This window comes from Phaethon aethereus (assembly GCF_964289735.1).
Source record: "Phaethon aethereus genome assembly, chromosome: 4".
In the NCBI taxonomy this organism is placed as follows: Eukaryota; Metazoa; Chordata; class Aves; order Phaethontiformes; family Phaethontidae; genus Phaethon; species Phaethon aethereus.
In genome coordinates this window covers 820759-839369 of record NC_138578.1, presented here as the reverse complement: position 1 = coordinate 839369, position 18611 = coordinate 820759, and the positions used below count along the sequence as shown (strand labels likewise).

General features: G+C 48.1%; 2 protein-coding genes across 2 annotated transcripts in view; one reads left to right on the top strand and one right to left on the bottom strand.

Annotated features, from left to right (window-relative positions):
* The window catches only part of BMP2K (BMP2 inducible kinase), a gene marked incomplete at its 3' end in the record, with an annotated part of 58188 nt that extends 54830 nt beyond the window's left edge, over positions 1–3358 (top strand). Inside the window, 1 exon segment of the mRNA XM_081999749.1 lies at positions 1920–3358. Coding sequence (XP_081855875.1) covers positions 1920–3358 — 1439 coding nt within the window.
* An 8564-nt stretch (positions 3359–11922) lies between these two features.
* PAQR3 (progestin and adipoQ receptor family member 3) lies at positions 11923–16643 on the bottom strand (the record flags this gene model as incomplete). The annotated part of the gene is made up of 6 exons (XM_081999188.1): positions 11923–12065; positions 12381–12471; positions 13898–14095; positions 14853–15008; positions 16208–16370; positions 16459–16643. The coding sequence occupies 6 exons, from the start codon at positions 16641–16643 to the stop codon at positions 11923–11925; spliced, it is 936 nt and encodes a 311-aa protein (XP_081855314.1).
* Between the last annotated feature and the right edge of the window lie 1968 nt (positions 16644–18611).

Genomic DNA, 18611 nt, shown 5'->3' with positions numbered 1-18611 from the left:
TTTGCTTTTCCTCCTACTCATGTTTTTCAAAGAGAAATCTCACAGTCGGTTACGCTCTTGAAAACTTCTCTGCGCAGCGGCGGGGTCTCTGACAAAGAAAGAAACTTGTTTTGCATCAGTCTGATGAGTGCCATACCGATGGCACTATGGAGCCTTATCTGGTCTTCGTGCTCTTGCCATCTGTCTTGATTACTGATGCAGAGTTTTTACTGCTCCCAGTATTTCTAAGCCAACCACCCCACAAAAGAGTCATCAGTGAATAGTTCTCTGAGCTCTAGCTGTCACATAGCAAAGAGCAGGGACGAAGGTGTCGCAGTAAAATGAATAGATAAGTTTACTTCCCATAGAGAAACTGAGCTGACGGATCCTATTTAGAAACAAACAAGAAAACATTTTTCTCAAACTTAAATTAAAGCGGTAGCTTTTTTTTCCCCTCAACTGCTACACTAGAAATTAGAAAGGGCTTGTATGGAGCTTCAGTGTCATGAGAGAAAAAGACATTTACTAAGCGTAGGTTTTGGACGCCGAGTCAAGTATTGCTTTCAAAAAGAACCAAAAAGCCTCTCCCGTGTTGCTGTCAGAGTGCGTGCTTTGTTGGTATTATTCATGGGGAAGGTCCTGATGGAGAGAGGCTGTTCCTGCTGAAAGCGAGGGGGAGCGTGTGGGGAGACGGTTTCCAGTCCTCAGATGGCAGGGACCATCAAGCTTAATTCTCACTGGTTTTTATGAGTCCAAATTAAAATTTTGGTCCTGACTGGGAGGAGGGAGGCTTTCACACAGAGACACATGTTGCAAAAGATCCTTGTCTCTGCATCTCTACTTCCGTGTAGTTACGCTAGTCGGTTACCTTGCGGTCTCCCTGTAGGGACTGTGATCTTGTCTGTTGGCCTTCGTACGCCTCAAAACACACTAGTGAGGCAAACCCCCCCAGTATCTCTGTTGTGGCCCATGGCAGCCCCACTTCTTCGGCTCCTGTAAGGAGTGACCTCATGTAACCTTCCCGTCAGCTTACACAGGCAAAACCAGCTTCTGCCTTGCCTGGTCAGTGATTTTCGTAGACTTTAGAGGAACCTAATTATCTTGGAGATGTTGTGTAGGATCGTTTTGTGCTACGGAAGCTTGGGAGAGGAAAGACTGGGAACTAACGGGTTGTCACGTGCTTGTTTCCCTTTTGAAACTACGTTGAATGTGTTAGTATTGCCACACATATCTGACTGCATGGTAGGTATCGTAGTGTAGTGGGTCAGTCTTGGAGAACCTCTTCCAAAGGCATCTTAAGGAATGCGTTGGTCAACAAGGTGCATTTGCTTTCTGCTATGCAGAAAGCAACACAGCAGATGGGTTGGTAGGCAGCAGAGCAGAGCTTTCTGAAGTCTGTTGCTGCTGTAAAATGGCACCCGAGATCTGAAGTCAATTAGCTGACGCTGCTAAATGCTTTGCTTTTGCCTTTGCTGAGTGTTTTCATGACTAAGAGCAATGAGTTAGAGCAGACCATCTAAGCAGAAACACTTCAACACATAGGTAGTCTGCTTTTAAAAAAGAATAAAAACTAAAATCTTTCAAGCACGCCATGTCCTGGTTGCGTGCAGAGGGGGGGCCGCGTCAGGAGCGCGTTTGAAAAGCTGCCTCTAGAGATTGTCTCTGTTCATTGGTCTCTCCAGCATGCCCAAAAAATACTGATGTTGTGTTTCCAGACATCTTGTGTATCAGGAGTAAAGCTAGAAGGTCTGACTATGAATCAACTGTATGAGTGGTGTTTGAAATATTACATTGGATTTTAGCTCATTTCCCTCAGTAAGTCCAGAATATATGTTTGCGTCAACTCTCTTGGTATGTGTGGCTATGGCGTGTGTGGAATAAGCGTTGACTTTAAGAGTGTTATTTCAAGTTCTGTTTTGCGTTTTTCTTCGGACCTGCAGGTTCCCCTGGAAAACAAGCGGATAACCTAGCCAGCAATCAAGGGAATAACTTAGGGACTCCAACCAAGGCTGGAAAACTGAGCCATGCTTTTAGAGATCCCCGGCCAGGGAGGAAAACTGCAGAGGGACAAGTGACAAAAGGTGGCGATGAGTCAGAGAGTGATTTTGAATCTGATCCTCCTTCTCCCAAGAGCAGTGAAGAAGAAGAAGAAGAACAGGAGGATGAAGAAGTCTTGCAAGGAGAGAACGGAGACTTTAATGATGACAATGATACAGAACCGGAGAATTTAGGCCACCGACCTCTCCTCATGGACTCTGAGGAAGAGGTGGAGGAAGAGGAGGAAGAGAAGCCAAGTTCTGACTCTGATTCTGATCGTACCAAGCAAAAATCTGTGGAAGGGCTCCTGAGCAGCAGGTTCAGACATGGTGTGGGCAGCGGTGAAATCCAGGAGCCTAGTTCAATGCATACATGCTTGCCTGAGGTGCTGAGTTCTGTTACCAAGGTGATGAACCCTGGCCAAGAATTTGATGTGTTTGGGGCAGTGCCCTTTTTCACTCTGCAGCCTCAGGCAAGGGAGAAGATGGACAAAGATGTTTCTTCTCAGGCAGCTTTTCCCAGCCTGAACCAAGAGCAGGATGACTTTGATGTTTTCACGAAAGCCCCCTTCAGCAAAAAGGTCTCTCAGCAAGATGGCCAGGTGGCAGGAACTGAGCCTCTGCTCTCCCCCGTCTCTCCACGGAGCGTCGATATTTTTGGCTGTACCCCATTTCAGCCTTCCCTTCTGCCCAAGACCAGTGGGAGCAAAGAGGACCTGTTTGGGCTGGTTCCTTTTGAAGAGATCACAGGGAGTCAGCAGCAGAAGGTGAAGCAGCAGCGTAACCTGCAGAAACTTTCTTCCCGCCAAAGGCGCATGAAACAGGAGGTCTCGAAAAACAACGGAAAGCGCCACCACGGCACCCCGACCACCACGAAGAAGGCCTTGAAACCGAGCTACCGCACCCCTGAGAGAGCCCGCAGGCACAAGAAGGCGGGGCGCAGGGACTCACAGAGCAGCAACGAGTTCCTGACTATCTCGGACTCCAAAGAGAACATAAGTGTTGCGTTGACTGACAGCAAAGATCGAGCCAATCCTCTGCAGACGGATGAGAGTCTGCTGGATCCTTTCGGAGCCAAACCCTTCCACCCACCAGACTTGATGCGACATCCCCAGCATCAAGGGTTTGGTGACAACCGTGGGGATCACGGCGCAGTAGTAGTGGCTGGTAGACCTAGGCAGAGCTCCTTGCATGGAACCGTTCATGCGGGCGATGGGCTGAAAACAGATGATTTTGGGGCAGTTCCCTTCACAGAACTGGTTGTGCAGAGTGCACAGAGCCAGCAGCAACAGGCACTAGACTTGGATCCCTTTGGAGCAGCTCCGTTTCCTTCCAAACAGTAAATGCTCCCAATGGGTTCCCCCCTCCCTCCACATCTCCGACTTACTTAATAGAGGTTTTAATTAGTGGGCTAACTTAACTGAATTGACAGGGACCTGGGTTGTACAATTTGTTCAAATTCAAGAAGGCACGACCAGCTTGCATGATGAAATTTAGAATGATGGCAAATATTTTTTTGTTTGTTTTGAGAAAAATAGAAAAAACAAAGTAGGAGCATAATGTTGTTATGACAGATGGCTCCCAGAACGAAAAGATAAATGGGATATGAATCATTGTCTGTCACGGACTTTTGGCCCTGGAACATATTGTCGTTCTGCACTTTTGCGTTGCCATTTCGGTCCTCTGTGATGTGCTGACATGGAGGGAGGGGGACGGGCACAGATCGTGTGGAAAACATTTTCCATATGTACAGGTAGGCTAAAGGAACTGTGGTGGTTGTTCATGTCTCAGTTGCGGTAGACCCAAGAACCAAAATGTCCTAATACGCAGATTGATCTGCTGGAAGTAGTCGAGTCTTTGCTTCCTAGGTGAAAACTACCTTTATCAATCGTAAAAATAAAGAAGCTAAGTCCTCAAGGGGCTGTGGCCCGTAATTCCAGAGCACAGCTTTGGCTGGGGACCTGGTAGACATCTATGCAGCTGCAGAGATGAAAGACACATTATTTTTTTGCGTGCCTAAAGGTTCAGTGTTTGGTTTTTGGGGGATTGGGTTTTGGTTGGTTGGGTGTTTTTGTTTTGTTTTGGGGTTGTTTTTTGTTTGTTTGTGGGGTTTCTTTGTGTGTGTGGTTTGGGGTTTTGTTTGGTTTTGTGTTTTTTTTTTTTTTTACAGTAAGTGCCATTAATGTAAAATAGCAAACTGGAAGTTTAGAGTTAAAACTGAAGATACAGAGAATATAACGGTTTGCGGGAAGAAAAGCCTGACTGTAGCGGAGTAAACCAGCAGGGATGCAGCCAGTGTTTGCACTTTGAAGACTACTCAGTACGCTGGGAAGAGAAGCTGGTTTACACGAAGAAATCATTTGGCACGTATGGAGTATTTCACATGACTTGTACAGTTGACTGTGACATACTACCGTCAGATTTATTTGATTACGAATTGGGATGTGTCTGAAAGTGCATTTTCTTTTCCTTTTGCATTTTTATGGCAAAGGAAATGTGTATTCTTTCAAACCTGTTCTTTTGTAAAACAAAAATAATTTTATGAGATGACTGTAACCTAATGTTCTTTTCAGTTCTGATAAATCTATTATTGTACTTTAGTGTATTTTATAAGAAAGTTTTGCTAAATGCACTGAGCTTTGAAGAAACTTCTGTGAACCCGGATGTGTTTCAGACCAGAAGCAGTAAGCGGCAGGCAGCTTGCAGAAGCTGATGGCTACTGTACCAGGGAACTGCATTTCACACCACGAAGCCTTACTGGCAGGAGTCCTGTCCTGCTGCGCGGTACCTCCGAGACATTCGGCGCACGAGACGTGGCGATAAAGCTTGGGAGCGTGCGGTGCCACTGGGTGATGGGAAGGTGATGTGAACAGGCCCGTCGAGGACAAGATTTCGTTACCGGCTTGTAGAAGTATGTGCTGTGTCGTAGGCGGGACAGCTTCTCCGCTGCCTGGCAACTTGTGCCAAGCCACGTACGCCGTCTGCAGAGCGAGTGCGAGTCGGGACGGGCGGATTTGCCTGCCTTAGTTCCACGGCAGTTCTAAAGAGGAAGCGGAAGGAGGTAGCTCCTTTGCTTGTCTCATCTTGATACCTGTTCTACAGAATGCCGATGAGTAGGTAATGGGATGTTTATCCATTGAGGACATAAGCGTTTGCGATTGTGTCCCCCCCACAGAAGGTGAAGTGAAATCTTTAGGGTTGTGCTTTTTTTATTTTTTCAAAGTCTCCTGCTGGTTATACGGTCGTTCTGAGATCTGTGAGGGTGGGGGGTTGGATCCCTTACGATACGTGTTGAAAACAGCACATGAGAAAGAAGTTACGTGACTCCTTTGGGGCATGGTTTGATAAAATGCTCCTGCGGGTATATGTGAGATTGCTTCCCCTAGTCCTGGAATTGGAAAGCAGCTTGTATGTATCTGTACACCTCCACTACCTTTATCTTCCTCCTTTTTATTTTTCTCGTAGGGTGAAAGCAAAATAGTACAGCTGTGCTTGGTTAAGTGTGCCCTTTTCAGGCTTAGAAATTAAGCTCTTGGGAGGTTATGAGTAGAAATGTATTAACTCTATTTGCAGAGGACTCTCCTAGGCTTTATTACTACTGTTCTCACCTGGGGTTTTTGTGCCAAAGGCCGCAAAAAGCGCATGCCAATTTTTGTAGCATTTTCTGATACTCAGGTTGACTGTCTTGTTTTTTTCTTCTTCCCTCTGCACGTGTTTATGAGCTGCCTTCCTGCAGTTGCCTTCTGAACTGTTACTTAGCTGCCTAAAGAGCTGTTGGAACAGAGTGGTGTGACAAACGGGGCAGGTGGGAGGAAACAAAATGAGAATAAAACAACAGACAGCTGACCCATGCGGCTAGGCGGGTCCTCACCAAAGCCACGCAGTTGCTGCTTTTCCTGCTGGAAAAGCAACTCGAGGGCTTGCTCAGGCCTTCGGCGCCAGAGGCGCGTGCGACCGGGGCTTAGTGCCGCTCCCTGAAAGGGGAGGTGGTTCGCTGTTGGATGCTCTGCGCCGGCAGACTTTGTGTGGGCCTAAATATTCAGGTAAATTTAGAATAGAAGGAAGCGTGTTTGGGTTTTGTCTGTTTACCCTGAGGCCATAGGCTGAGGAGCGCTGCGGGTTTTCCTTGCATGGCGCGTTGGTTAGGTTTTCGGCAGAGGGTCCGTGAGTGGATATATTGCGGTACAGGAAAGCTGAAGTGAGGTTGTACGCAGAAACTGGGAGACGAGATGAAACCCAACTGTAAACCCAAGTTACTCTAAAACTGGCATAATGCCTCCAGCTGCGTATGACTTAGGGCTGATACTTGCTTTCTAATGGCCTTAATAAACCTTGTTCTTTCTATTCTAGTTACGAAACAGGTTTTTGCAAAAGTAGAACTTTTTTGTTCCTAGAGTTAAAATAATTTTGTCCTTTCTTGTGACTGAAAAGACATTAGTACGCCTCGCTAAGTGACTTCACGTGGTATGTATTGCTTATACACAACTGAACCCAGATTGGGTTTAATGTCAGCTAAGATCCGCTGTTTCACAGAGATGAAATGTGGTACTGTTGGGGAACGTGCTATCCGTTTGCCTTTACTTGGTGGCCGTGCCTCTTGTGTGTGTGCTTGCCACGGAGTGTCTCATGACCGTACCTGAAACCCGGGAAAGACCTCTCTGCGCTAGACGTGTACCATAGTGCCTGTGAAGACATTAATGCCAAGGTAAGGAGCTGACACTTCCCTTCCGACAGAAAACAGTGATTGATTTTTACAGCTGTTATTTCAGCACGTTGAATGACTGAACCGCAGGCCTTTTAGAATCAGCTGCTTGAGAGGGAGATTCTGTCAAAAGGTACTAAGAAGCCCTTATGGTTGCCATCATTGAAAGAGAAGTAAGATAGTCGAGTTCCTCTGCAGACTCTCAAACGGCTTTGAAATGTGTGCTGTTGCTTTGGCTGACCTGCGTACCGTGGGACCCGTGAATACCGGTTGTGGAGGAAATAACTTTTAATCGGGTTGGGTGTCTCAGTTAGTAAAACCAAGTACTGTGAAAATAAGTTGATATATTTGCTACTGTGAGAATAAGAGTTTATCTGGAGGTTTTTTTTATACTATATTGTGTATTTTTATATATGGAAAGTATATATAAAATACACACATGCTCGCACACATCATGTATCTCTTGGAGTTGCTGTGTTTTCAGTAACACAGCAGCCACAATCACTTTTGTGTGACTTGAGGGAGTGAATATGAGTGAAAGCTGCAAAAGAAAAAGAAGTGGCTGCTGTGTTACTTGTCCGTAGTGCTTGTTTCGAAAGGAAAATCAAAGAAATTGTGCGTATAGCTAAATTTTTGACCGAGGCATCACCTAATATTAAAGAGCATAAAACCTATTTTTAAATTGCTGGCATTCAGCTTTTAAGTGCACTTTCCTGAACTCTACTTCCATTTCTTGTTAGACTTCAAGTTTCTAGAGCTTTTTTGTGTACCACTAAACAGAGACCTTTAACTCTTTTGTGAAACTGATGTATGTTATACAATACTTGCAGTTGTGAAATAAACAAATGTGATAATGGTGACTCTGCACATCTCCTTAAACATTGCATTATTAAGTGTCCACACCTGGCCTTTAATTTACTCACTATAAGCAGTGCTGCTTCTGCTGGTTGCTTTTTGAGGCTGTAGGCTCCTGCCACTCTTTAAACAATGTTTTAAAATACTTGTATTTGCTGCCCACTCAGCTTTATTTGTTCAACTTGTTAAAAACCTTTTGATCATATAATATTTTTAATTCCTTACTATTTCTCTGGAAAGCCTTCTTGCAGAACGGTTTCAAAAGGCTGCGTTCTTATTCCTAGGCGGTGACTGAAGCTATAGCCAAAGTGATAAGTACAGTTCCCCATACTCCCTCTGTGGGCTTAGTTCTGCAGCTCAGCTTTTGTAGACATAATTTTAACGTGACCAGCAGCAATTTTTTACCAGAGCAGGTTTTTCTGAATGCTGCTTGTGCTGATTTTACCCTTAGGGAAGCTGAAGTAAGACTGAAAAGGGTCAAGAAAAGCTGTAGTGGCAGTGGGACTCAATTAGTAAGTAGTAGCTTACGTCCCGGTTGTTCTGTCCTCTGTTCATTGATTGTTTCAGTCTCATATTGTTACCAGCAGATCCACCAGGAAACACAGCTTAACCAACCGGAGGCTTCAGTTGAAATGAAAACCAAGGGCTGTGGCTGTTAAATTCTCACTGTAAAGAGTTTTTTTGTGCATAACGAGTTATTTCAATCTGCACGCTGCGCGTGGTTTGAAGGCTTGGCAGGGGCCTCGCCGCAGTCCTGAGGGCTACCGGTCATACGTGTGTGAGCGTGGGATGTGCGCCGCAGGGCAGGACGAGAACCAGCGCTTGCAAGGGAGGGCGCAAAGTCGTCCCTGCGGGCTGGGGCAGTGACCGGCTGCAGGCTCTGTGTCGGCGGGGTCCACGTACGGTCCGAGCTTTCCTGCCCGTGCCATCTCTGATAGAGGGTGTGTTTGTTTTCAGCCCCTGCTCTTCACAAAAGCAGTTACAAAGGCTCTGGCTGAGGTTTGTGTGGTGTTTTTGGAGTGTCACTGCTAGCACTTCATTTCTCATCACTAGTTTTCGCATGCAGTTGAATTAATTCTGGTAGGGCAAAAGCACGTTTACGAAGTGGAGGTGGGAAAGAGTACTATTGTTTCAGCTGAAGCTGAGTCAGGATGACCTTTGCGCCTTTTGTTTAGGGCACAGCAACAGACAGGGCCAGAGGTCTTAAGATAGGGACAACTTACAAACTTTCTAGATCTACAGGCAGTAGGTTGCAAAGCAGAGTGCAGCAGCACATGCAGCTAGAGGTGCTCCTCCAAAACGGCCTTAGCACACCAGCTACCGCTCCTAGGGGAATAGCGCATGAGGACATATTCTCCCTCTGCATTTAAAACCCGGGGGGAAGTGACAGAAGGTGCGAGGTTCAGCACTCCACCTCTGTTGTTCGGTATGTGAGATGCGAAAAGGATGTTACTCTGAACAAACAGCTCATGAATTGAAATGTATTTACAGGTTCATATGTACATAAAAGACCATCATGCAGCTTGATCCATTTTGTCAGGGTAACAAAAATGTACAGCTTTGCAGTCAGTTTCCTTATCCAGTGAAAACTGCTAGAGTAGTTAAGAGCTTACATGAAAAAAATACATTAGCAAATCAGAAAGTCAGTATGGTTTCAGTACACAAACACACATTCTTCAAACATTATTGTTCACATGACACTGGAACGAGGCTTTTGGACTGGCAGGTTCCTTGTCAGGCTTCAGTAGTACTAATTAGTGCATTTAAAACTTGCTTGGTTGTCAAGTTTAAAAAAAAAAAAAAAAAAACAAAAATCAGTGTTTACACTGAAAGGCCCAAAGGTCTGGGAGTTGAATCTTAACTGCAAACTCAGTTCTTGCCACTACTTGTTTCTGGAGTTGGGGAAAAAAAAAAAAACATAACCAAAACCAACCCACTGAACTTAACACAGGTACCGTTACACTCCAGCATATCAGCAGAGTAGTATCCCGCCTCCTCCATCCCCAGTGAGGGTTTGGGTACCCGATGGTACATTTCCATCGATACTCCACCGGTCCTTGGCACACCCCTGACAAAAGAAGCTGAGGGAGCTCGGCTGGTTAGGCCCAGGGAGCAGGCACTGCTGGGGTGACTTGCCCGCAACTAAAACCCATCAAGGGAAAACCTTCCCCCACTGGGAAGAGGCAAGAGCATAGCAGTGACAAGGCCGACCCTTCCTGAAGGGCTTCTTGTGCGTTACGCAGCTCTTTGCAGGGTTGCCTAAGGTTTTCCTACCCAAGGCCACACAGTGCTGTCTCTTCCTTGGCTTAGGAGTTAAGACGTGTCGGAAATCCTGCAAGGCCCCTCGCCTTGTGCACTAAGCCGGCGGTCATCAGACGATCACGAAATAGGAGAGAAGAGGCTGGGACGCTACGGAAGGCCACGCTGCAGGTAACAGGGGGAGGCGTGGTGAGGTCAGCTGGGACAGTTGCTGATCTCAGCACAGATGGTTTGTGCCTGTAGTCAAGGCAGGAATGGTAAGGCCATCTCCCGCTTCCTAACGCTAGTCAGGGCCAGACAGTCGTGCCCTTCAACAGCTTTGGGCCCAAACTTGAACCGCTTGGGACCAAGTCGTAGCAGTGTCTCGAGGCTAGCAAAGGAATCTCCAAATGACCGATGCTTGATGGTACACAGCAGCAGCATTTGCTGCCACTGCCTTACTGAACTGTCCTCACAAGCACAGCTGCTATATCGAAGTCAATGTAAAAGGCTGGTTTTAACCCAAAAATCCAAAGAACTCCGATCATGTCGGAAAAACTGCCACCCACTGAGGTTAATCATGCGGAGCCACAGCTATGGAACAACCTGCCTGTTTCATGTCTCCCTATGGCTGAGTTCAATCATGACCGATTCTACAACCCAAGGCAACCGCTTCACTGTGCCAAGCTCATGGCACTAAGTCACATCCAGTAACCAAGTCTGGAAGTACACTATAGTACCTCACACATTAAAAGGCCAAAGTTGAGTGATTTGAATCCCCAGCGGGTTCGTGACGCAGGGTGTGTTATTTCATCCTGTTAAACACACATGTAACTTAAAAAAACCACCTCTCAGCAACTCTATTACATAGCAAGATAGTAACAAACACGCAGGCTTAGTGCTACTCCTGAAATAGTGTAGAATAAAAATTCCGAATTACTGAAGGGATCTAGAGAAATTTCTTCCAGTAATGGCACTAGCCCCGTTGGGGAGGCAACTTTTCAGATTTGAAATGAAGGTACAGCTATGGAAGACCTGTGATACTATCTTCCAGAAAAAGCAAAAGAACTTGTCAAGAAAAGTACAATAGTCAGTTCAATTTTGTACGTCACCGTACCGAGGCCGAAGCGTAAGCACATCCTTCGAAGACTCCGAAGGATGAAACTCACTGTACCGCTGTGATTTAGATCCAAGACCATGTCCCACAGTTACCATGGTTTCGCAAGCACGCTGTCAGGAGCAGTTGTTTAATTATGCACTTGATAAAACCAAAAAAACCTGGTATTGGGGCCTGTTAGCTCTGCAAGGGTACTTGCTGCTCTTGTTTGTGTTTATCAAGCAAAAACAATACTGCTGTGATGCCAGTGCTGAGTTTCACAGCCCAGCCTTCCATTGTCCCACTCCAGGAAGAGCTGTTTGGTACTTGATTGCAGAACAGGAAACAACTAAGAATGAAATGGATCGCAGATTCCAGGCCCTGCTGTTGCTTTTTTCAAAACTTGTAATAATGTACCGTCCCAGCACGTGGCTAACAGTCCAGAAGTCAGAAATGGAACTGCCTCAGTGCGTAACTTCATAGCTCAGCTCATTAGATAAGGTCCAGACCCTCAAAGCCAGAAATGTCATTGCAGCGCTCCTGAAATACAGCGGGGAAACAAGTTTAGTCATTTGCTATGCATATGAAACCATCAACTCTTCCCCGATTTCCAAAAAATCCGGATCAAAGCTTAGTAGGCTGAAAACCTGACAAAATCCTGAGGAAAAGACTATGTAGGAACAAATACTAATGACCGCTTGATGCTATTAAAATTGAGAAACAGAGCTGAAAGGGATCTGCCAGACCTCTGTCCAGCCTGCTCTAAAAGTCTGCTCAAGGGCATTGCAGCCTCCTGGAGCCTCATGCAACATAGCAGGATAGATGAGCAGAGTGCCTGGCATCAACATCACTACTCTTTAATTTACAGCAAGGATTAACACCAGCCAGCGTTTTCTTTGGGGAAGCTAATTAGGGAGGCTGACTGAAACTTGGGGCAAATTAAAACCAGGATTATTTAACCCTATCCTTGTTAGAAGACCATACTCCCATCAGTATGAAAACGGCTCTACCTTCACTCACAAGCCTGCGCTGAACTCGGGACAGGGCGTGCTGTGTCGATATTGCATGATGTACACTGTGGACTGATGCCACCAATACAGCATCACCACCGCGAGGATATGCCATACTTGGTGACTCGAGCCGAGGTAGTTCAGCTGTCCTGTGGGGAAGAAAAGGGGCAGCTGATTAAGTTGTTAAATTTGGCAGTAACTTGTGCGATGCAATAAGCAGTGAGCCTCCTCCAAAGCTCAACCGTATGCTCCGCTTGCTGGAGGCAGCGAAAGTTCTTTAACGAACTTGATAGGAGGTTGTCTGCCTTCTTTTGATGCAAATACACGCAACGCTTTATGTGAAAATACTTCACGGGGAACATGGTCAACCTGTTCTCTCACAGCAAGTTCAAGACTTAGAGCAATGACTGTGACACTGCAGGAAGCTTAACTGCAGAAAAAACACCCAGAAGAGAATTTCCTACCTGGGAAGTATCTTTCTGGAACTTTGGAAATATAGAAGAGAAAAGCTACAGCAGCGATGAAGTACATGACAACTACACGCGGAGCAAACTCCTGCAAAAGAAAAGGAAGCTCTCCTATTCTGTTAGAAGGTAAAAACAGAAAAGAAAAAAAAGTCTCTCAAGATAAAAAAGGCACAACAAAACTGAATCTTACTTCACTGCCTATGTTACCTATCGACAAAATCCAACAGGGAAAGCAAAGGTTGAGAAAATGTGAATTGGAAGAAACTTGTTTATCATAACGTCTCTGCTACGTGGCGTTTCTGTGCAGCCCGAACAGACATGAAATTAGTCAGTAGAAGGACATTTTTGGATACACCGACCTTAGGCAGAATGGCCAGGATAAGGGAGACTTCAGCGCAAGATCTCGCTGAGCGGCTGGGAGCGCAGTCACTGGCACCCACAGCCCCGGGAGTACCACATACCGCATGGTAGATCATCTTGCAACCCATTTAAGAGTTGCTTTGTGTTTCCCTTAACAGAAAGTTTTACCCGAAGCAGAGCGTTCTTCTGAAGCGTGGAAACAAAATGCGTACCATACATAGCATTCTGCTATACCTAAAGAAACCAAACGGGGGAAGATGTGGGGGGACAACTACTGTTTATCTGATTTTGAGAAGGCCAGTGTTAAGTACCCTGTCTGAAGATTACATGTGTTCATAATAGTTGCTCCTGCCCATTTACCAGCAGCTCTGGTCTGGGCTAAACCCGAGTGACGGTCCTCCAGGAAGGCCAGTCTAAGAACAAGCACGGTTAGTGCTCGCTGCTTAAGTGAAACGTTTTCTTTGGCACAATTACGTCCCTGAGTAATTGCAACGATTTCTGGCGTTTTCATATTGGGGCATACTTTACTGTCTTGAGTTGTGCTGTGCTGCTTCTTTCTCAGAACCTAATTCTAAGTGGTAACGCAAGAACAGGAAAATAGTTCAGTAACTTCACCGTGATGTTAAATGAGGTTTGCGTAAGAGACTGAGGGCTGAGTAGGCAAATACTGGTTTGTGCTGCCAACCCAAGGAACAGAAGAGGAAGAAAATAACCATCCCCGCAGTGTCTTCTGACTCCCCTCTCTCGAGCTGTGGAGGCGGACAGCCCGGAGAACTCGTGCATCCTGACGGACTGCTTCCTGCTCCGCAGCCAACTCAGCACTTCGCTCCGTTCCCTCGCCCCGGGACGAGCGAGGGTGCGGTCCACCTACACGGGCTGCTCTGTCCCTCAGGCAGATGCGCTCAGTCACACTTGCGTCCGGTTTTCCTTCTCATGGTGCAGTTTTAAATTGGCGAAGCAGATTTCGTCTACTCAACCCGTTTACTGCTTCTCAATACATTTCTACGTGTTTGCATTGGGATTGTATCGTCTGAAAGAATTCTGTGCTTAAAGAAATTTTAAGTCCCCCTCATCTTCCAAAGTGTAAGAGGACAGAAGGAAGATGGCAAGTGAAAAGCAAAAGGGAATCTTACGTCCTTCTTTTTTTCTTTTACCTGTACAATAGATGTACCAATGCCACCGTTGAGCCAAACCCAGTGGATGGTGGGAATAATTCCGTATCCAGACACTGAGCAAAAGATGATGGAGCGCAGTCTGTGCCACTGTTGCGTGAGGTAACTGGGATGAATCTGAGCAAAAAATACTGCCAAGATCATTGCCAGCACAGTGATTAAATACACCTGACGCCAGTACTGAGGAAAAAAAAGAAACAAAAGCAAGTTCGTGGGTTTTCTCATCATGTGTACAAGTAAACTCTGGGTAGATAGTTCACATTCCTGGATGTAATGATATACCCAATCTCCTGTCACTGCTGTGACCACAAACGAGGGGCTCTGAATGGACTTGCTTCTGTGAGCTGACAGCGAGCGGAGGGGACTCTATTGCTCAGGTATGCCGGGTAGAACAGCGCTTGTTCCAAGCGGTGCCCTCACCAAAACACCTTAAATGTACCTCTGCCTCAGCACGCTTCATCAGCTTCCCGAGTGCAGCACCTGTTGCAGGCATGGATGTAGTCTGGGCCTCGGAAGGGAACTGCTTTACTTGTCCTCTGTTAGATGAAGAGGAAATAAGCTTGTTTCTGCCTCGTGTAAGCCACGTAGTGGGAAGTGATGTTTCAATTATTTGTCATGGGGACACATCCTATAATCAGCCTCATGCATTTGGCAAAGGTAGGACCTGTAAAGTTTACCCTGCCTTCATATAAATTTAAATATTATTTTCTTGAGGCTTGTGCGATTGACAGCTTAGAAGGAAAACCTCCGTTTGCCTAACGTGTCAGCGAGCCAAGTTCTGCCGGTGGCACAATGAACTTGCCTCAGTTGCCACCTCTGTCTCCCAACGAATGTTCTGTTTGGACACCCTGTGATCAACCCCCTTCCTACGGCATGGAAACTGCGACAGTGAGACCACAGGAACTCAACATTATGTGAACAAGTGCTTCAAACTTACGTTATTACAATAAAATGCATAAAACACGCCTGACACGTAGCAGCCCAGGATACCAATGGAAATTCCTGCATAATCTAATGCCATCCATCGTCGGCTGGTCTTCTCTGAGCGGTGACAACAGAACAGATGATATCCTACTGAGCAAAGCATACAGACCTATACAAACATTCAAACAAGGATGCATTAATTTCTTAGAAATTAACATGGACTAGAGCAAGCTTAAACGCTGAAGCTTAGAGCACGCGACGCACCTCATGCAGGTTCTGCAGTGCAACTTGGTGTAGGCAATTATGATTCCTGCCAGTAATCAACACAACTAACATAAGCTTCTCTGGCAGATGGAAGAATGAACAGAAAACTTTGCATGACACGATACCCCCAAGTTGCACAGCTAAGAAAATAGGTGTCGATGCCTAGACTGGGAGGCCGAGCAAGGAGCCGGTGCTAACGGAGCAGGGCCATGTCTTCACGAGTATTTCGGGATGGTGAATTCTACTTTGCCAAATTACCACAAGAAACCAAAGCTTAAATCTGCCCAGCACCCACATTCCTTTACCAAGGGGAACACACGACACATTTAACTCTTATGCAGAGGCTGCTGATATGCTGCTAGGCTGGCATCAATTTTTTCCCCTGAGAAATGTCTCTGTTTCTCTGCAACTCTCAACAGGAGTAACGACAAGCACAACAGCAGTGCTTTCCAAGCCCCCATGGGAACTTTCCCCACTTCTAGCTACGCAAAGGCATCCTGTACCCTTCAAGGGAATACAAACAGCGCTCTACAGGCTTTGTTAAGGACAGCGTTCTTGACAGGAGCTGCAGTGGTCAAACGATAACACGTTCCAAGTCTGCTGCTGAGAACAGGTTTCGTCTGACCCAGAAACTCGTGCTTACAGCAGGTACAAAGTCAGAACACGAGCCCCGCTGCCGTTCCAGACTGATTTTCGTGTGCCAGTGGGTGACCCTTTCCCACAGCGGCTGATGCTCCCGGGGAGCCACATCAGTCACTACTGCACTCCAAGGGCCCAGCTGAAGCTGTGAAATATGGCCGTGGACAATATAGTTGTTTCTAATGGACTCTCTCCTACGCCGGCTAAGTTCACGCCTCCCCGGCCTACTCTGTATATTTAACAGGTCCGAACCACCTCAACGGGCAGGCTTGTCGCTTACCTTTAAGCGCCAGGCCGCTTAAGGCATGCCTTCCCAGCTCGGACCTCCGTCCGACTGGTACCGCAGTCCTAGTCGCGCACGGTGCGCGGGCTTTAACGCCCTCCTGCTCACAGGAGGGGCTCCCCGGCATGGGCACCCCACGCCCGTGCCTGGGCACCGCTGCCCCGGCCGGCAGCCGGCCCTACCTGGAAGCAGAAGAGGCAGACGGAGCAGATGACGAAGTCCTCCCGGGCGGCGCCGGCGGCCGGTAGCACGGCCGTCAGGTCGTAGATGCCCAGCGTGAAGAAGAGGAGGAAGCCGAGCAGGTGGCTCCAGATGTTGACGGTCTCGTTGGAGAGGATGAAGAGGCTGCGAGGGGACACAACGGGGTGTGGGGGGGTGGTGAGCCGGGGCTTGGCTGCCGGGCCCGCGACGGGGCGGCGGGGGCTGCCCTCACCTCTTGAGGCAGAGGCGGGAGGGCAGGTAGGCCCGGTAGCCGTCGGTGATGTAGGGGTTGTCCTTCAGGAAGACGGGGATCTGCTCGTAAGTGTAGAGGCGGATGCCGCGGGGCACCAGCACCGGCCAGTACTGGTAGCCGCCCAGCTCGATGTAGTGCGCGCTCCGCAGCAGCTTCTGGTGCATCCTGCCCGCCGCGCCGCCGCCGCGCCCCGCCGCCGCATCGGACCGCCCCGCCGCCCCCCCTCACGTGCCGCCGCCCGCCGGGATCGCCCGCATCGCCCGCCCGGGCCTCCCGCGCCCCCGCCCCGCCCCGCCGCCTCCCGGGACCGAACCCGCGGGCACTGGGCGGGCAAGCGGGCGCGTCGCGGCCTGATGGCGTCACCGCGCGCCGGCTTCCTCTGCGGCGCCTGCGCGGGGGCGGCCGCGCGTGGCCCTGGCGGCGGGCGCGCGGGGGCGCTCTTTCCCGCCGGGCGAGGCGGCCATTTCCCCTCAGCCGGTGCGTGAGCGTGGGCGTGAGGGCGGGCGTGGGCGGTCCGGCGCGCCGCTCCCGGCCGCCGTGGCGGCGGTGCGGTCGGGCGGGACGGCCGCGCTGCCCGGGGCGGGTGAGGTGTCGGCGGGTCTTTCGCGACGCGTGTCACGGAGTCATGGAGTAGTTTGGGCTGGACGGGACCGCCGCAGGTCGCCTAGACCAACGTCTGCTCCTGCGTCGGGCAGCTCAGAGCCCGTCCCGCCTGACGTGGAGCGCGCCCAGGGATGTGGCATCTCCTGCCTCTCTGGGCAACCCGGGCCAGGGAGTCACCACCCTCCCCGTGGAAAATGTCTTCCTTAGATCTAATCTAAATACACCCTTTTTTAGGTTAAAGCCGTTACCCCTTGTCCTACCGCAGCAGGCCCTGCTAAAAAGTCTGTCCCCATCTTTCTCGTAAGCCCCTCTTGAGTAAGTTTCCCTTTCGAAGGAAACCGGCCTGAAAAATGAGAGGTTGCGGCCTGAGGGGACAGGCTGCTGCGTGGCGTGTGCGTGATGCCCCTCAGTGCCCCGCGCCGCGTGGAGGGAGTGCAAAATGCAGCGCTGCCTCGCGTAGCGCTCATAACGTAGGACGTGCAGTAAAATTACTGCCCGTTTTTACCGTTACTGTCGTGGTGGAGAGTATTGTCTAAGAGGAGACGAGGCACATCTTTGAGAAGCTTTGCGAGAAAGTTGGGGAAGATCAGCAGTTTCTTTTACGTAGACCCGAATGTTGCAAACCTTTCTAAAGTAGAGGCCAGAAACAGACATGTGAAGTCAAAAAGTGCCGAGGACTGTAGTCACTTGTGGGGATTGTACTTGCACCTTGCAAGAGCAAGCTCTGCTTAATTGAGATAATGATGATTAGCACAAAAAAAAAATATTGGTATTAAAGAAGACTCTTCCAGATGATTTGCTTTGCCGAAAAAAGAAAAGTTGTGGGTTGTTTGCTGGTGGCTTTTAATTTTTTATTTCCTAATTAAAAAAAAAACAAGAGAGGGAAAGAAGTAATTCACTAGCTGTTATCTGGCTCTTGCATTCGAAGTTGAAAACAAGGGTGCTGCATGGTCATCCTCATTCTCCTGCCCCTCCCCTCCGGTAACGTGCCATGCAGAACTCCCAAAGGCCTGTTATCTCATTAAACAAAATGTGAGAGCGTTTCTCCAAGATGGTGTGACAAGTATGGAAGATTTTCCCATGGCAGAGAGATTTGTATTGTGAAGGAAAAGATTCAGGGTAATGGGCATTTGAAATCTAGAATGACAGCAAAGACCAGGTGTTCAGTATAAGCAGCTGTGCTACATCACCCCCAAATTTCCACGTTACACCATTTGACTACCCGAATGAAGGCGTTTTTGAGCAACAGCAGCTCTTGAATATTTCTACTAATCAGTCATTCACTGGGATTTCTTAATGTCAGTGCTCTGAAAACTGTATTCCTCCTCCTTCTGCAGACCTGCTGGCAGTTCTTCCTGCCTTCTCCCTCCTTCTCGGCTGTTCTGCGTGAGAAGATAGGTTTGCTTTCCTCCGGCACGTACCGCAGGACTTGGGAGAGTTATCCAGAAGAATTGTGTTCATAGTAGTTATTCAGCGGACTTAGCCTGGAGAAATTTCCTCCTGTTGTCACCTTTCTGGGGTGTATCGGA